General features: G+C 25.7%; 1 protein-coding gene across 1 annotated transcript; it reads left to right on the forward strand.

The window, feature by feature from the left end:
* Window positions 1–873: 873 nt before the first annotated feature.
* LOC134833109 (chloride intracellular channel Clic) lies at window positions 874–15,111 on the forward strand. The gene is made up of 4 exons (XM_063847312.1): window positions 874–1,079; window positions 13,155–13,664; window positions 14,391–14,501; window positions 14,564–15,111. The coding sequence occupies exons 1-4, from the start codon at window positions 1,017–1,019 to the stop codon at window positions 14,645–14,647; spliced, it is 768 nt and encodes a 255-aa protein (XP_063703382.1). The 5' UTR covers window positions 874–1,016; the 3' UTR covers window positions 14,648–15,111.
* Window positions 15,112–15,170: the final 59 nt, after the last annotated feature.

Here is a 15,170-nt window from a genome sequence, read left to right on the forward strand (position 1 = left end):
TGCAAGACATGAAAAATTAAATGTTTTGATTTTAAATAGGTATGTCTCAAATTTTTTCATTAAAAAGAGTCAAAAATTGTTAAAGAGATATATTTTAAATTTTTTTTTTCAATGGTTTCATAGAAAAAAATTACAAAAAAAAAGAGTTGAAATTAATTAATAAATTTAATTTGAATTAATTAAAAATTAATAAAAAAAAATTAATTAAATAAAAATTAATAAAATTGAATCTTTTATTATTAATATTATTTTTTAAAAATTTTAATTATTTTTTTTTTAATTTTTTGAAAGTAAATAAGATTTTTTTTTTGATTTCCTTTTAATTTTATTCTTATTGATAATTAATTATTTATAAACTAATTAATTATTAAAATAATTAATATTAAAAAAAATTTAAAATAAATTAAAATTATTTTTAAATATATTTTTAATTAAAAATTAAATTAAAAAATTTTTTTTAAATTTTTTATAAAAAAAATTAATTAAATAAAATAAATTTAATCTTTTAAAATTTTTTTTTTTAAATTTTAATTTTTTTTAAATTTTTTAAAAGTTAAGAATTATTTTTTTAAATTAAATAAATTAATTTATTTAAAATTTTTTTAATTTATTTAATTTTAATTTTTTTTTCAATTTAAATTTTTTTTTAATTTTTTATTAAAAAAAATTAATTTAATTTAAATTTAATTTTTTTTTAAATTAATTATTATTAAATAAATTAATTTTAATTATTTATTTTTTTTAAATTTTTTATTCATTTAAAATTATTTATTTTTTTTTCAATTTTTCAATCAAATTTGTAACAGACAAATCTCCACACAAATCGTGAAAACGGAACAAAACCAACACAAATTCAGTCAGTTCGTTAAAATTTCCCGTCGAAAGCACACGTCTTTTGCCATTTCGCGCGCTCCCGTGGAAGTCTGCTCGTGAAAAAACCCGTCGAACGACGAAAATCCCGCAAGAAATCAACAAAAATTCCGGAAAATACTGAAACAAACGACGACGACACAACAATGTCTGACGAAGTGAAAGAGAATGGGACAAGCGAGGTGCCCGAAATCGAGTTAATTATCAAAGTAAGCAAGCTTTTTTCTGTGCATTTTCCACATCTGGCCCGGAAAAGTGAAAGACGCAAATTTTATTTATGACACCGCGCGCCGTAAATACGCCGCATCGCGAACAAATATCCAATATTGGCTATACCTACCCAAAAAATTCTGTCATAAATAAAGAAAAAAAGGAAATACAAAGAAAGACATGTGTGTGTTAGTGTGTGAATAAACCGTTGTTGTTGCACCAATACAAAGACGGGGGAAGAAGAAAACAGGCAAAAAAGAACACTTGTGATGTAAAATGATTAAAAATTATGAATAATACATCGTGTGGACTTACTTTTACTTTTCATCGTGCTGATCTAGTGGCATTAATTATCACAAAAAGTATTTTTAATTTGTTGTGAAAGACTCTCTGGCATTAGATTGTGTGGAATTTTTGTTATTTTTCTCAGCAATCAAGGCGATTATGCAAGATTTCACAACATGATGGAACTATAAACAGCGAAACGATGCTTTTCAAAGGCTCTTCAAAGCTTTTATGAGTCCTAATGGAGACCGAGATTAATGAAACTTGCCAAAAATGAACATTTTGGGTAATAATAACACCTAACAGAGACTGCGATGATGGATTTTTCAAACATAACCTAATTTTTTTTGGGACTTTTAACGACAAATGCCTTCACGAGAAGCCTCCAAGAGTCTTTTTAAAGCTTCTGAGAGGTAAAAAGTTACCCAAGTCGACTCAAAAGTTGACTTTTTTCAAAAAATTTTGGATTTTTGGTCGAAATCTTTAAAATTTAGTCCATTTAAGCCTCAAAATCCATCAAAAGAGCTTCTTGTAATTATATAAAATGGTTTTTTATGACAAATTACGAACAAAAAAGGACTCCTCAGTGGCAGAATAATTTTTTTTTAAATAAATTTTGCTTGGTTTGGATTAATTTATAACATTTTAAGCTGAAAAAGACATTTTTCTTCTAAAATTTTTGAAAACTTACCACAGAAGCTCTTCAAATATTGCGTTGATGCCCATCGAAATCCAATCCTTTTAATAAAAATGAAAAGTCATCATCATTGCTGTCATCATAAAATTAAAAAATTCTCGCTCCTCGCCTAGACATCGTCTCATATTTCAACAAACAACTTCTAAAAAGTCTCATTTCACGATAAAACTCGGCAAAAGAGAGCCCAAAGTTGCTGTTTGTTTTTTTTTTGCAAGATATTTACTTATATTTACGAGTTATTCAAATATATACCGCGCACTAAAAAAAAAATCCAAGAGAAAATATTTAAATGTTGATAAAAAATGTCTATTGTAGCAGCGTCTTTCATACATATTTTACGGAATTTTTTCAGTTTTGCTCACACCATGTAGCATTTTTTGTATTTGGAGTCGAACGATGATATCAGAGAACGATGACGAAGTGTATGTTTGCGGATCACGTGCCACCAAAGATGCTAAAATTATATGAAAAGAGTTGTTTCATTAAAAAAAAATTAAAAGAAAAAAGTGTTTTGATGATAATTCATTAAAATTTTTGTAATTTTTTTGTGTCTGAAGACGCTTTTTAGACAAACTTCCGTTGAAACAATTGAATCCAGGTGTGAAATTTTTACATTTTTTAACGTCAATGGATGGCGCAACAGCTTCTTATCATAAAGACTTGATATATTTTCAAGAACTCTGCGTGATAAGATAATAAAAAAAATGAAAAAAAATTCAAAGTTCGTTGATGATGTGGCTTTCAAGTATTCTTGATGATGAATTTTATCCACGAGTGACATCAGTCTGATAAGCCCAAGATTTAATTGTAAATAATTTTCCTAAAAAAAAAAATTAATTTTAAATTTTTTCATTAATAATGCACTTTTTCGAACAAAAAAAACTTAACTTATTATCAAACTTTTTTTCCCTTCTACTCGTTAATTACTTAACCCTGACCTTTTGGAGCCATTAACGTATCATTTGTGACGACATGCACTTAGCTTAGCCTGCTTTTTTGTTGTTTGTTTCATCATTCAAAAGCCTCTTAAAGTGCTCGAGAAGTTCAAGACGAAGACAAAGTTATCTCATAGCAAGCAACATTATCTCAATAAAAGTAATTTGTCATGTAATTTTTATAATTAATCATTAAAATTGATATTAATGGCAGCTATACCGCTATTTTTTTTTACATCGTAACAAAAAAATTGAATTTGTGCAAAGAACAAAGTCCCCTAAAATAAAAAAAAAATGTTGCATGAGTAACAGAAATATTTTTAAAAATTATCTCAAATATGTTTTTATCTTTTTTTTTTGTTTTCAAACGATGGGCTAGTCTTAGAGATATGACTAATTTATCATCTATTGTTTTTTTTTATTTATTAAAAAAAATATTAAATTAAGTTATAAAGTTGCGCAAATATTTGGAAAGAAAAAAAAATCACATTTAAATTAATTAAGATTAATTTTTGGAAATTAATAATATAAATTAACGAGCCACAAATTTACATTGTTATTCACCTATTATTATCAATTACTGTGGTCTATCGTAATTACATATCATTTTTAAAATAAATATATTTATTTTGAACAAACTACTCAGATAGTAATCGTATGAGAAAAATCACTTTTTTATTGTGATTTTTTTTATTATGAAATAAAATGCTTTTTTTGTAAAACAAATAATATTTATTAATATAATTTTATTTGTTTTTAGGCGAATTGAAATTATTTTTTTATTTTTTTTAAATTCTTTTATTTATTTATTTTTTTAATTTCTATTTTTAAATGGAATTTTAAGTATTTAACGAATTAAAAAAATTATTAAAAAATTTTTATTGAAAAAATTTATATATTAAATATAAATTAAAGTAATTTTTTTTAAATTATTTTTTTTAAATATTTTTTTATTAAAATATTTTTTTTTAATTTTTTTTTAATATTTTTTTAAACTATTTAAAATTAAATTAATAATTTTTTATTTTTTTTGAAAATTTTAAAATAAAAAAAATTAATTTTTTTTTAATTTTAAAATTGAATTTTAATTAAAATAAATATTTATATTAAAAAAAAATAATTAAAATTTTATTTTAAATTAAATAAATAAATTTAAATTTTAAAATTTAATTAATTAATTTTAAAATTATTTTTTAAATAATTTTTTTTCTAATTTCTTTTTTTGAATTTTTATTAAATTATTTAACGAATTAAAAAAAAATAATTTAAAAAAAATCAATAATTATTTATTCAATTATTAAATTAATTTTATTTTAATTTTTTTAAATTCTTTTTTTTTTTCTTTAAAACATTTTTATTTTGATTTTTTTTAAATAAAAATTTTATTGAATTAATTAAGTTAAAAATAGAAAAAAAATAAGTAAAATTAATTTAATATTAAATAAATTTTTAAATTAATTATTTTTATTTTTTCTATTTTTAATTTAATTTATTAAAATTCATTTATTTTAAATTTAAAATTTATTTTTTTTATGAATTTTATTTCTAATTTTTAAAAAAAAAAATAAATAAATAAAATTAATTTAAAAAAATTAAAAATAAAACTTGAAATAGCCTTTTAAAAAATTATTTCACATTATTTGATTCAATTGTTTTGCTTGTAAAACATTGCAGCTGTTAAAATATTCTCTCTGCAATAAAATTGATTGCTGTAGTATTTGTAAATACAAAGAAAAGGTGTGCAGTTTAAAAAAAAACAACATTCATAAATAAACATTATTTAAAAACAAAGCAAAGCTCTTAGCGATAAACGAGCGCAAAAAAGATAAACTTTTGAAAGCGCATCAATTACTTCCTATTACCAGTTGCCTATTTCACAAAAAAAGTCAGAATGTCAACCTTCCAACTTTCACATATTGTCCCAAGGCTGCTAACAAACCTGGATTTCTCATTATTTAACTTATTTATTAATAATTTGTTGTTGTTGTTAGAAATAACGTCAGCAGTCATAAGTTCAACTAAAAAAATAATCATATTGCCCGAAGGCCTTCAAATGTACTTTTTAAGCTTACGAGAGACTTACTTCCATAAATTTTGTGCATTTTTGCATTGCTTTGTGCCAGCCATGAGCAATCAATTTGCATAACCAAATTGAAATAGAGTGGAAAAAAATATTCATGCAGTGTTAGAAAAAAACAAAAAAAAACAACATTCCTCGTGGAAATATTCAATTTTTAAATAAAATTGAAGAAATTGATGAAAAAAATTTTGAAAAAAAAATTTTTCAAGACGGAGGTCATCAAAACGTTTCATTATGCAAATTTTTCTTCTAATAGTTTCTCCGTGCATGCAGTTCTCCCGGTCTTTCTATTATTATCTGTTTTTTTTTTGTTTTTGCAAAATTTCACACAATTATTCGCTCGCCGCACCGACAATCAATCGTGATTTCTATCGCATAGAAAAATGTAAATTTTCACATTTTACGATATTGCTGAATAATTAATTAGCTATTATAACACGTTATACTGACCGCCTGATCTTGAAACGATATAAATAGAATTTTTTACGTAATTCCAGAGTATCTTTTGATTACTTTGCTCGATGGAGACGCCGGGTTTTCCGAGAGACTTATGAATAATTCATCAATAAATACAGAATAACGACCTAAAAATAAAACAAAACATTTTTTTTTTCAATTTGTGCGAAGCAGTTTAGCATACAAATGACAGCATTGTGTTGCATTTATGTCACATTCGAGTTCAATTCAATTGTCAAGTCAAGCTTGTTCCACATAGCGAACAGAGAACGGCTTTATAAAGAAATTAACTCGCCTAAGGGAGTTTTTTTTATTTATTATTCATTCTCAGGTATTCAGATGAGTCATTGAGAAGTTGAAAGTAAATTCGAACCACAAGTTATTTAATTATAAGATCGGAAGATTTTGCAAGGTTACCGGTAGCTGAGATTGCATCTTAGAATAGATTTACATCTGAAAAAAGTTAATTCGCATCATCATTGTTGTTATTATAAGTCACTCGTATAAAAGTAGACGTCAGAATCGTATGACCGAATCACCTTTGTTCATGTTTAAGAATGAGATTTTTCGTTTAAACAATACTTTGAGCGGGTTTTTTGTTGAAAATGTTCTTTTTACTACTCCAGAAACCTATTCAGAAGAATTTTGGGCAAATAAAAATTACTTTTTGGCAAATAAAAAATTGACTTGAGCAAATAAAAATTACTTTTTAGCGAATAAAAAATTGACTTGAGCAAATAAAAATTACTTTTTAGCGAATAAAAATTGACTTGAGCAAATAAAAATTACTTTTTAGCGAATAAAAATTGACTTGAGCAAATAAAAATTACTTTTTAGCGAATAAAAATTGACTTGAGCAAATAAAAATTAATTTTTTGCGAATAAAAGTTGACTTGAGCAAATAAAAATTACTTTTTAGCGAATAAAAATTGACTTGAGCAAATAAAAATTACTTTTTAGCGAATAAAAATTGACTTGAGCAAATAAAAATTACTTTTTAGTGAATAAAAATTGACTTGAGCAAATAAAAATTACTTTTTAGAGAATAAAAATTGACTTGAGCAAATAAAAATTACTTTTTAGTGAATAAAAATTGACTTGAGCAAATAAAAATTACTTTTTAGCGAATAAAATTGACTTGAGCAAATAAAAATTACTTTTTAGCGAATAAAAATTGACTTGAGCAAATAAAAATTACTTTTTGGCAAATGAAAAATGACTTCTGGGCAAATGGAACGCATGTGTAACTGAAAATTGGGCAAATAAAAATTACTTTTTGGCAAATAAAAAAATATGGAGCAAATAAAAATTACTTTTGGCGAAAAAAAATAACTTTTGAGCGAATTTAAAAATCCTTTTTTTTATTTCTCTGTTACTCCATTAAACGTAAACGTATTAAACGTAAATCATATGACTTTCGCCACACCTCAAATCTCAAATAAAATCTACAGACAACCTTCTTAACATGCAAAATACCGCAAAAATCCTTTAATACGTCTTAAAAAGTAAAGTTTTTGTGCAATGACTCACCTAATTTATCATCGCCGATCTTTGCACAAAGGTTGCTTCATATATTTGGATGAGTACAAAAAAGAATATGGCTCTCTGTAAATAAATATGATATTCGTAGTAATCGTACGATCAGTTAAACAAACATTTTTTTTTAGAATTCAGTCATCAGTTAAGAAACATCACTAATTAAACATTAATTTTTTTTTTAGGTTAAATTTGTTTATTTTGGGCAAACATGTCAAAAAACTGAATAAAAGTCTTCTTTATTTTTCTTTATGTAATCCTAATTCTGCTCGTTTCTGGTTTTTTATTATAAAAGTCGACCGATATCCAGTTTTAATGCGGAATTTTTTTCTTTTTGCATATATGAGCATCAAGTTGAAAGAAATTAAAAAAAATATCGAACAGAAATTTTTTTGATATGAAACTTGGATTGCATCTCAGATGTCGCTCAGCAACTTTTAATAAAAAATGTTAACTTTTTATCTCGTTAAGTCACATTATTGCATATTATTCTCGCATCTTTCAAAGACAGCAGCGATTATTTAATACTTATTTTTTTTTTGCAAAAAAAAAAAAGAGGAAAGGAAACGAACACGTTTCTGTGTCACTGTGGCATCATCTTTTTTGAGTTGTTTTTTTGTCGTATCAATTGTCACATATAATGAGACGAGCGTGTGTTTCTCGTACTTTTCTCGCTAACATATCTCACCTCGAAACGATCACGATCGGTGTTCACAAGTAATTAGCACTCTATCATCAATGGCGACGTTTATCGAGCAATTTAATCAATTGAGAGTGTAATAATTATAACCTCGCAATAAAGGTACAAAAAAAATCGAGTAGTGATAAGAACGTCGCAAAATGAGCGATTGATGAGGCGCAGCTGAAAGACGTCGTTTCTTCAATCAAGGAAACGACTCTTTTCGAATGAATTTAAAGCTGACACTTTAATTACAACCGACGCCAGCCATTTCTCAAAATAATGTAAAATGATTATGACTTTTAATAACTTTTAACAAGAAAGAAATACATTTTCCGCTCACGAGTTGCAATTACATAACGAACCAGATCTATGAAAAGAAAAACAACTCAAATATGGGATTTTTATGCGAAACTAAATTGACCGGGAAATGGTTACGATAACGCTTAAAATCCTCCTTAAAAGTACTTGAACGTCGTCAAATACTAAAAATTTCTACAATTTTATTAATAATAAACAACAAATTGACTTTTTGAGTGAAATGTTGTTGTTTGTACTTTTAAAAAAGGTAGATTTTGTATTCAAGTCGCATGGCATGATTTGCAGCATAAAATAAAAAATCAATTTCACATCGTTGTTAAACTAGTTTTGATTGTGCAAAATGCCTTTTTTTACGTTGTTGTATATGAAGGCATGGCAGCTTTGAATAAGACATTACAATTATTACGCTGCATATTTTCACATGTACAAATTCCAAACATTCAAACAAGTGGATTATTGAAAATGAAATTTTGTTTGAAATCTTGAACCAGGAAGAGTTTTTGTTTGTTTTTTTTTTTTACTCTTTGACTTTGATTTTGTTCGATGTTCTTGCACTTTGTGTGGTTTGTGGTTTTGTCAGTCATTCCCCTCGATTTGTCATCGAACATTGAACAAATTTGTTTTTTAAAGAACAAAGAGCCTTATGGATTGAAAAGGTTTGAGATTGATCCCTTAATTACGAATTTTGAGGTTATGTTGATCGCTTTGGATCTAAATTGATCTCTTAAAATGAAAAAGGGATTAATTTAGCTTCAAAACGGGATCAATTTAACCTTTGAAGAGATTTGAAGTATTCTTAAGAGATCGATCTCATACTGTTTCAATCCATGAGGAAAGATATTAGTAGTTTTAGATAATTCTTGAATATGTGCCCTATATGAAAAAAAGGGATCAAAACAACTTCGAGGGCTTAATTTGATCCCTTTTTTAACCATATAGGGCTCATGTTCAAAAATTTTCTAAAACTTCTGAAATCAATTTTAAAACACATTAAAAATTGGCGCCAAAACTGAAGAAATAAAATTGGCGGCAAAATTTGGCGCCAAAACTGAAGAAAAAAAATTGGCGGCAAAATTTGGCGCCAAAAGTCGTTGCAATTTCGAATCTTCTTGAAATTCGAATTTTCGAGTATCAATAAGTAATTTATCTCTTATCGATCATCAAATTCGAATTCCAAGAAAATTCGAAATTCCAACTTCAAGCTTTTGCCGCCAATTCTTTTTTATGGTTTTGTTTGGCAATAATCAATTCAATTCGCAAAAAACAAAAGAAATATTTCCACATTCGACTAATAAACGCCTCTCTCTGTACTTAAAACTATGCATTAGATAGGGTATTAGTCTCTGCTAATCATATATCGCATCGTAAAAAAAAAATGTTCGAAAAAACGTGATCGAAAAATTTTGCGCTTTGTAATGCCAATGCATGTGTAATTCAATTCAAAGGTAAAGCAAAATAATGTTTCAATCCAATACAAAAAATGTAGTTTCATTAAACTTTTGCTCGAAACACTCACTCATGTACGATAATAATCCACTGTATGTTGTGGTTTAGATTATTATGTAAAGAAAAGAGTAAATGCCACATGGAGCGCGGCAAAGTAATGAATGAATGATACATGAGTCTTGTGGCTATAATTGGTTGGCAGAGTGTGTCGCTGTGTAATTGTTACTTTTCAAAAAAAACTAAATAAATGGAAATGTGGAAATGAATGCAGCAGGAAGTGTAACGTACTCACGTCGCGTCTTGCTTTGCCCATTAATACGTTAAAAAAAGATACAGAGAGACAAGTGACGACGAATAAATTGCCTTTTGTACAGTTTTTTATACGAGAGTTGCATCTAATTTTTATTAAATTGTGTTACATGCGAGACTCTCGTGTCTACATTCACTTTAATTTCGAAGCACAGGATCATTGTTTGAATTAATTTATTTTCTTCACATGTAAATTAAGATGTTAGATTTGCTTTTTTATGGAAGTTTACGCGGTGTCATCGTGTCACGCTTTTAGTTACATGCTTAGAATTTTTAATTTCGAAAATAGTTTCGAACTTTATTATGAAGAATTTCGAATTTTCGAAAATTAATTCCAAAGCTTTACAAATTTTCGAAAATTATTTCGAAAGCTTTACAAATTTTCGAAAATTATTTCGAAAGCTTTATTAATTTTCGAAAATGCTTTTAAAAGCTTTACAAATTTTCGAAAATGATTTCGAAAGCTGTACAAATTTTCGAAAGCTTTACAAATTTTCGAAAGTAATTTCGAAAGCTTTGTAAATTTTCGAAAATTATTTTAAAAGCTTTACAAATTTTCGAAAATTATTTCCAAAGCTTTACAAATTTTCGAAAATGAATTCCAAAGCTTTACAAATTTTCGAAAATTGTTTTCAAATCTTTACAAATTTTCGAAAATGATTTCGAAAGCTTTACAAATTTTCGAAAATGATTTCGAAAGCTTTACGAATTTTCGAAAATCAATTCCAAAGCTTTACAAATTTTCGAAAATCTTTCTTAACACTCTTCGAATTTTCGAAAATAGTTAAAAAAATTTTTTTTCTTTAATTTTTTTATTCAAATATGAATATATGAAATCAAGATCGTCACAAAGAAAGATAAAACAAATTTGTATTTATGTAAAAGTTAATGACAATGGCATGGCACGTACTTTTTTTTACTCACGACTCACGGTTGAAAGTTTAACTATTTATACTTAATGTCGAATGCCTGATGTAAATTTGTAAGAAATTTCATTCTAGATAAAAAAAAATCGCTCAATCTAATTTTCTCCATATCTTTCGTACTAAACGATCTTGACAATAGGCTTAATAAGTCCAAACAAATTAACTGAAAATAGCTACCAGCGATATTCAGTAGCTTTTTATTGAAAAACACAAAATTTAGAAAGTGCATTTACATGGTATTATCGTGTGTCTTGTCTACTTTTGTGTATCTTGTGCAGCTTGTACTACAACAATAACAACAACTTTAAGTATTTCTCTCTACTAAAACGACATGAATATAAATTTTCTTGAACACAAAAAATTAGAAACTTTTTTTTTCGGACATATGTCTGTCATCGCGCGTACAGACTTCAACATAATCGTTCATATTTCGTCATATTCTTTTTTTTTCTCTCTCTTTGTGTTTGATCACACTTGAGTTGCTTTGAAAGCGAAAGACGACTGTGCTTTATGGTTTGTCTACGATTTTGCTTCATGACATTCGAGTAAACAACTGATTTTAATTGGAAGTCATGTTTAAAATCATGTCACCATTACAATGTTCAAATTAAATGATTTTATTATGCGTTTAAAAAAAAGTGTTGTTCGACTTTTAAGTGGGTGTAAATTTAGTAAAGCAGAAAAAATTAAAGGCGTTTGCAATTAGCCACGCACTTGAATACCATTAAAAGCCCTTTTGTTTGAAGTGATGAAAAAGAAATTTGTAAAAATCGGATGGCGTTAGAGCATTAAAAGACTTTGACCATGAAAAAAATTATGAATTTTCAGCGAAATTTTCTTCATAAAAAAAAAAATCGAAGAAAAATTTAGCGAATTTACGAAATAAAATTTTTAATTTTTTTTTTATTATTTTTTTTAATGTCAAATTTGCTCAAATTAAAAAAAAAATTACAATTAAATTTTTTTTTTCAAAAAATAATTTAAATTATTAAAAATAAATTTTTTAATTAAAAATAAAAATATTAATTTAAAAATTAATTAATTTTTTTAAATATTTTTTTAAAAGAAAAATAATTAATAAATTATTTAAAAATAATTAAAAATATAAATAAAAAAAATATATTCAAATAAACTTTTTTTAAATAAAAAAAAATTAAATTAAAAATTTTTTAAAAAATAAAGTTTAAAAATAAATTATTTTAAAAAAAAAATTAATTTTTTTTTTTTTTTAAAAAATTAAATTAAATTTTTTAATTAAAAATTAAAAATATTTTAAAAATTTTTTAAGAATAATTAATAATTATTTTAATATTAAAAATTATAATTAAAAATTATTTTAAATTTAAAAAGTTAAATTAAATTAAATTATTAATTTTAAAAAATATTTAAAAATTAATTATTTGAATAATACAAAATTAATAATTTTATGAGAATTTTTTTTATTTTTTAAATATTTTTTTTAAATTTATATAATATTTTTATTTTAATATTTTTTTTTAATTTATATTTTTAACAAAATATTTTCTTTTTTGCAAATTATTGTTCAATTTATTCAAATAAAAATGATAAAATCTTAGAAATCATGAATTTATTGACAAAATTTTCAAAAATTATAATTTGCATCAAAAATGCTTGATGTTTTTTTCAAATTTTATCAAAATTATGTACTTAACGGGCCCATTCGAAAAAATAAACAAACAATGAAAGGAAAGACGACATAATTCTTTGAATATATAATTCGTCTACCTTTCATTTTTTTGCCAGAATCGGATGACATCACTCCATGACGTCATATTCTTATCAAACTGCGCCTTTTATTGGCTTCTTCGTTGCTCTTCAAAAAAATTTTTTTTTCAAGTCGCAGGTAAATGACTTCAAATTTTATGTTTTTTTCCAAAGTAGGTCATGACTAGTTGCAAGCTCAATGCAATAATAATTATATTGCATACCATGTACGAAAAAAAGTGTAACAATGGGGGTTTCTTACAACAAACAAACAACAAAAAATATGAAATAAATCATATCAACAACAATCTAAAACTAACAAACCAAGCCAAGTTAGACGATCATCGGCGTAGAGCTGTCAAAAGTAATTATGGATGTTGTAATAATAGAAAATAAGCTCACTCGATCAATGTAATTAAAGCTTTTTTTGACACAAAGTCCGATGTTGAGTCAATGATGTTGTTTAATGAACACGAAAATCGATCAATAATCATTTTTTTGTTGTTGATGCGCGATATTATTGGGTTAATTGTTTATTTTGTCGATGTGTATGAATGCGAAAGAGCGGTAAATGGACCGCAAAAGTGGTTGTATGTTAATTATTTTAAGGTGTGTGAGATTTTTTTAACGACTTTTCATCACGTTACTCAATAAAATTTTTTTTTTTGCTTTTTTTCAGGCCTCAACCATCGATGGACGTCGCAAAGGTGCTTGCCTCTTCTGTCAGGAATACTTTATGGACCTCTACTTGCTCGCTGAACTCAAAACGATCAGTCTGAAAGTCACAACAGTCGATATGCAAAAGCCGCCTCCGGATTTCCGTACCAACTTTGAGGCAGCGCATCCACCGATTCTCATCGACAATGGCATCGCCATCTTGGAAAATGACAAAATCGAAAGACACATCATGAAAACAGTGCCAGGCGGTTACAATTTGTTCGTGCAAGACAAGGAGGTAGCAACACTCATCGAAAATTTGTACTCAAAATTGAAGTTGATGCTGATGAAGAAGGACGAGCACAAGGATAGTGCATTGCTGGCGCATTTGAAGAAGATAAATGATCATTTGGAACAAAGAGGCACGCGATTTTTGACTGGCGACACCATTTGTTGCTTCGATTGTGAGCTTATGCCGCGCCTTCAGCACATTCGGGTAGCTGGCAAGTACTTTGTGGACTTTGAAATACCGGTAAGGCGTGATTTTTTAAGTTGAATTAGCGAAAAAGCGATTTTCAAATTTTTTAACTGTCATTTTTTGAATTGACATTTACAAAAAATTAAAAGGTTTTAATAATTTTTCATGAATTTATCAAGTAAAAAGTTAAGATTTTAATTTTTCAAAAATAAATTTTTAATTTTTCAATAAAATTTGAATTCAAGTCATGATTCTTTGCATTGAATTAGCAAAGAAGCGATTTTCAAATTTTTTAACTGTCATTTTTTGAATTGACATTTACGAAAAATTACAAATTTTTAAGTAAAAAGTTGAAATTTTCGTTTTTTTTTTTAAAGAATTTTTGTAATTTTTTGAAAAATCTTTGAATTGAAGACATAATTTTTTTCATTGAATTAGCAGAAAAGCGATTTTCAAATTTTTTAACTGTCATTTTTTGAATTGACATTTATTAAAAATTACGAATTTTGAACAAATTTTTAAGTAAAAAGTCTAAATTCTCATTTTTTTAAAAGAATTTTTGTAATTTTTTAAAAAATCTTTGAATTCAAGACATAATTTTTTTCATTGAATTAGCAGAAAAGCGATTTTCAAATTTTTTAACTGTCATTTTTTGTATTGACATTTAGGAAAAATTAAAAATTTTAATTATTTTAATAAATTTTTCATGTAAAAAGTTAAAAATTTTCATTTTTTTAAATTTTTTCAAAAATTTTATTTATTTTTTTTTGATCATTACAGAATAGTTACACCGCATTATGGCGCTACATGTACAACATGTACCAATTAGACGCCTTTACACAATCATGCCCAGCTGATCAGGACATCATTAATCATTACAAACTGCAGCAAGTAAGTATTTCATTTAAAAAAAATCCGAAAAAATCTAAATTTCAAAAAATTTTTAATTTTAGATGCTTAAAATGAAGAAGCACGAAGAATTGGAAACCCCTACTTTCACAACTTCAATTCCTATTGACATCAACGATAGCAATTAGATCCAAATCCTTCAAAAAAAGGAACATTTTTCGTCCTTGTCACGTATTTTCGTTTATTTTTGATAGATTTTACAACGATTTCAGAGACAAATCGTAAGATAGCCATTTTAAAAAAGGAAAAACCGAACGATTGTAACAGAAGAGTACAAAAGAAAAAAAATTCTGTACTCATCTCTTAAGAAAATCTACCAAAAAGTATTTTTCCATCGGTTTTTCTGTCAAATTTTGTTCATGTTTGCCGCAAAATCAGGTATTTTGTATTCGTATGATTAATAAAAATAAGCTTAAGATAGAGATGGTCCAATGTAATTGTAGAAAAAAAGGGAAATTTTGTATTTATATGCAAATATAAAGTTAAAATGATACAAGAAAGTTGCCTTTATTTTATAAATAGAAGAAAAAAATAATTTTTAACAATAGTGTCTTAATTCTCGATTCAAGTCTGGATGAAATTTTGGTAAAAATTGAACCAAAATGGGGTAAAAGTAAATTTTTTACTTAAAAAAATTTTTTTTTTTCATTA

Source organism: Culicoides brevitarsis, chromosome 3 (assembly GCF_036172545.1).
Source record: "Culicoides brevitarsis isolate CSIRO-B50_1 chromosome 3, AGI_CSIRO_Cbre_v1, whole genome shotgun sequence".
NCBI lineage: Eukaryota > Metazoa > Arthropoda > Insecta > Diptera > Ceratopogonidae > Culicoides > Culicoides brevitarsis.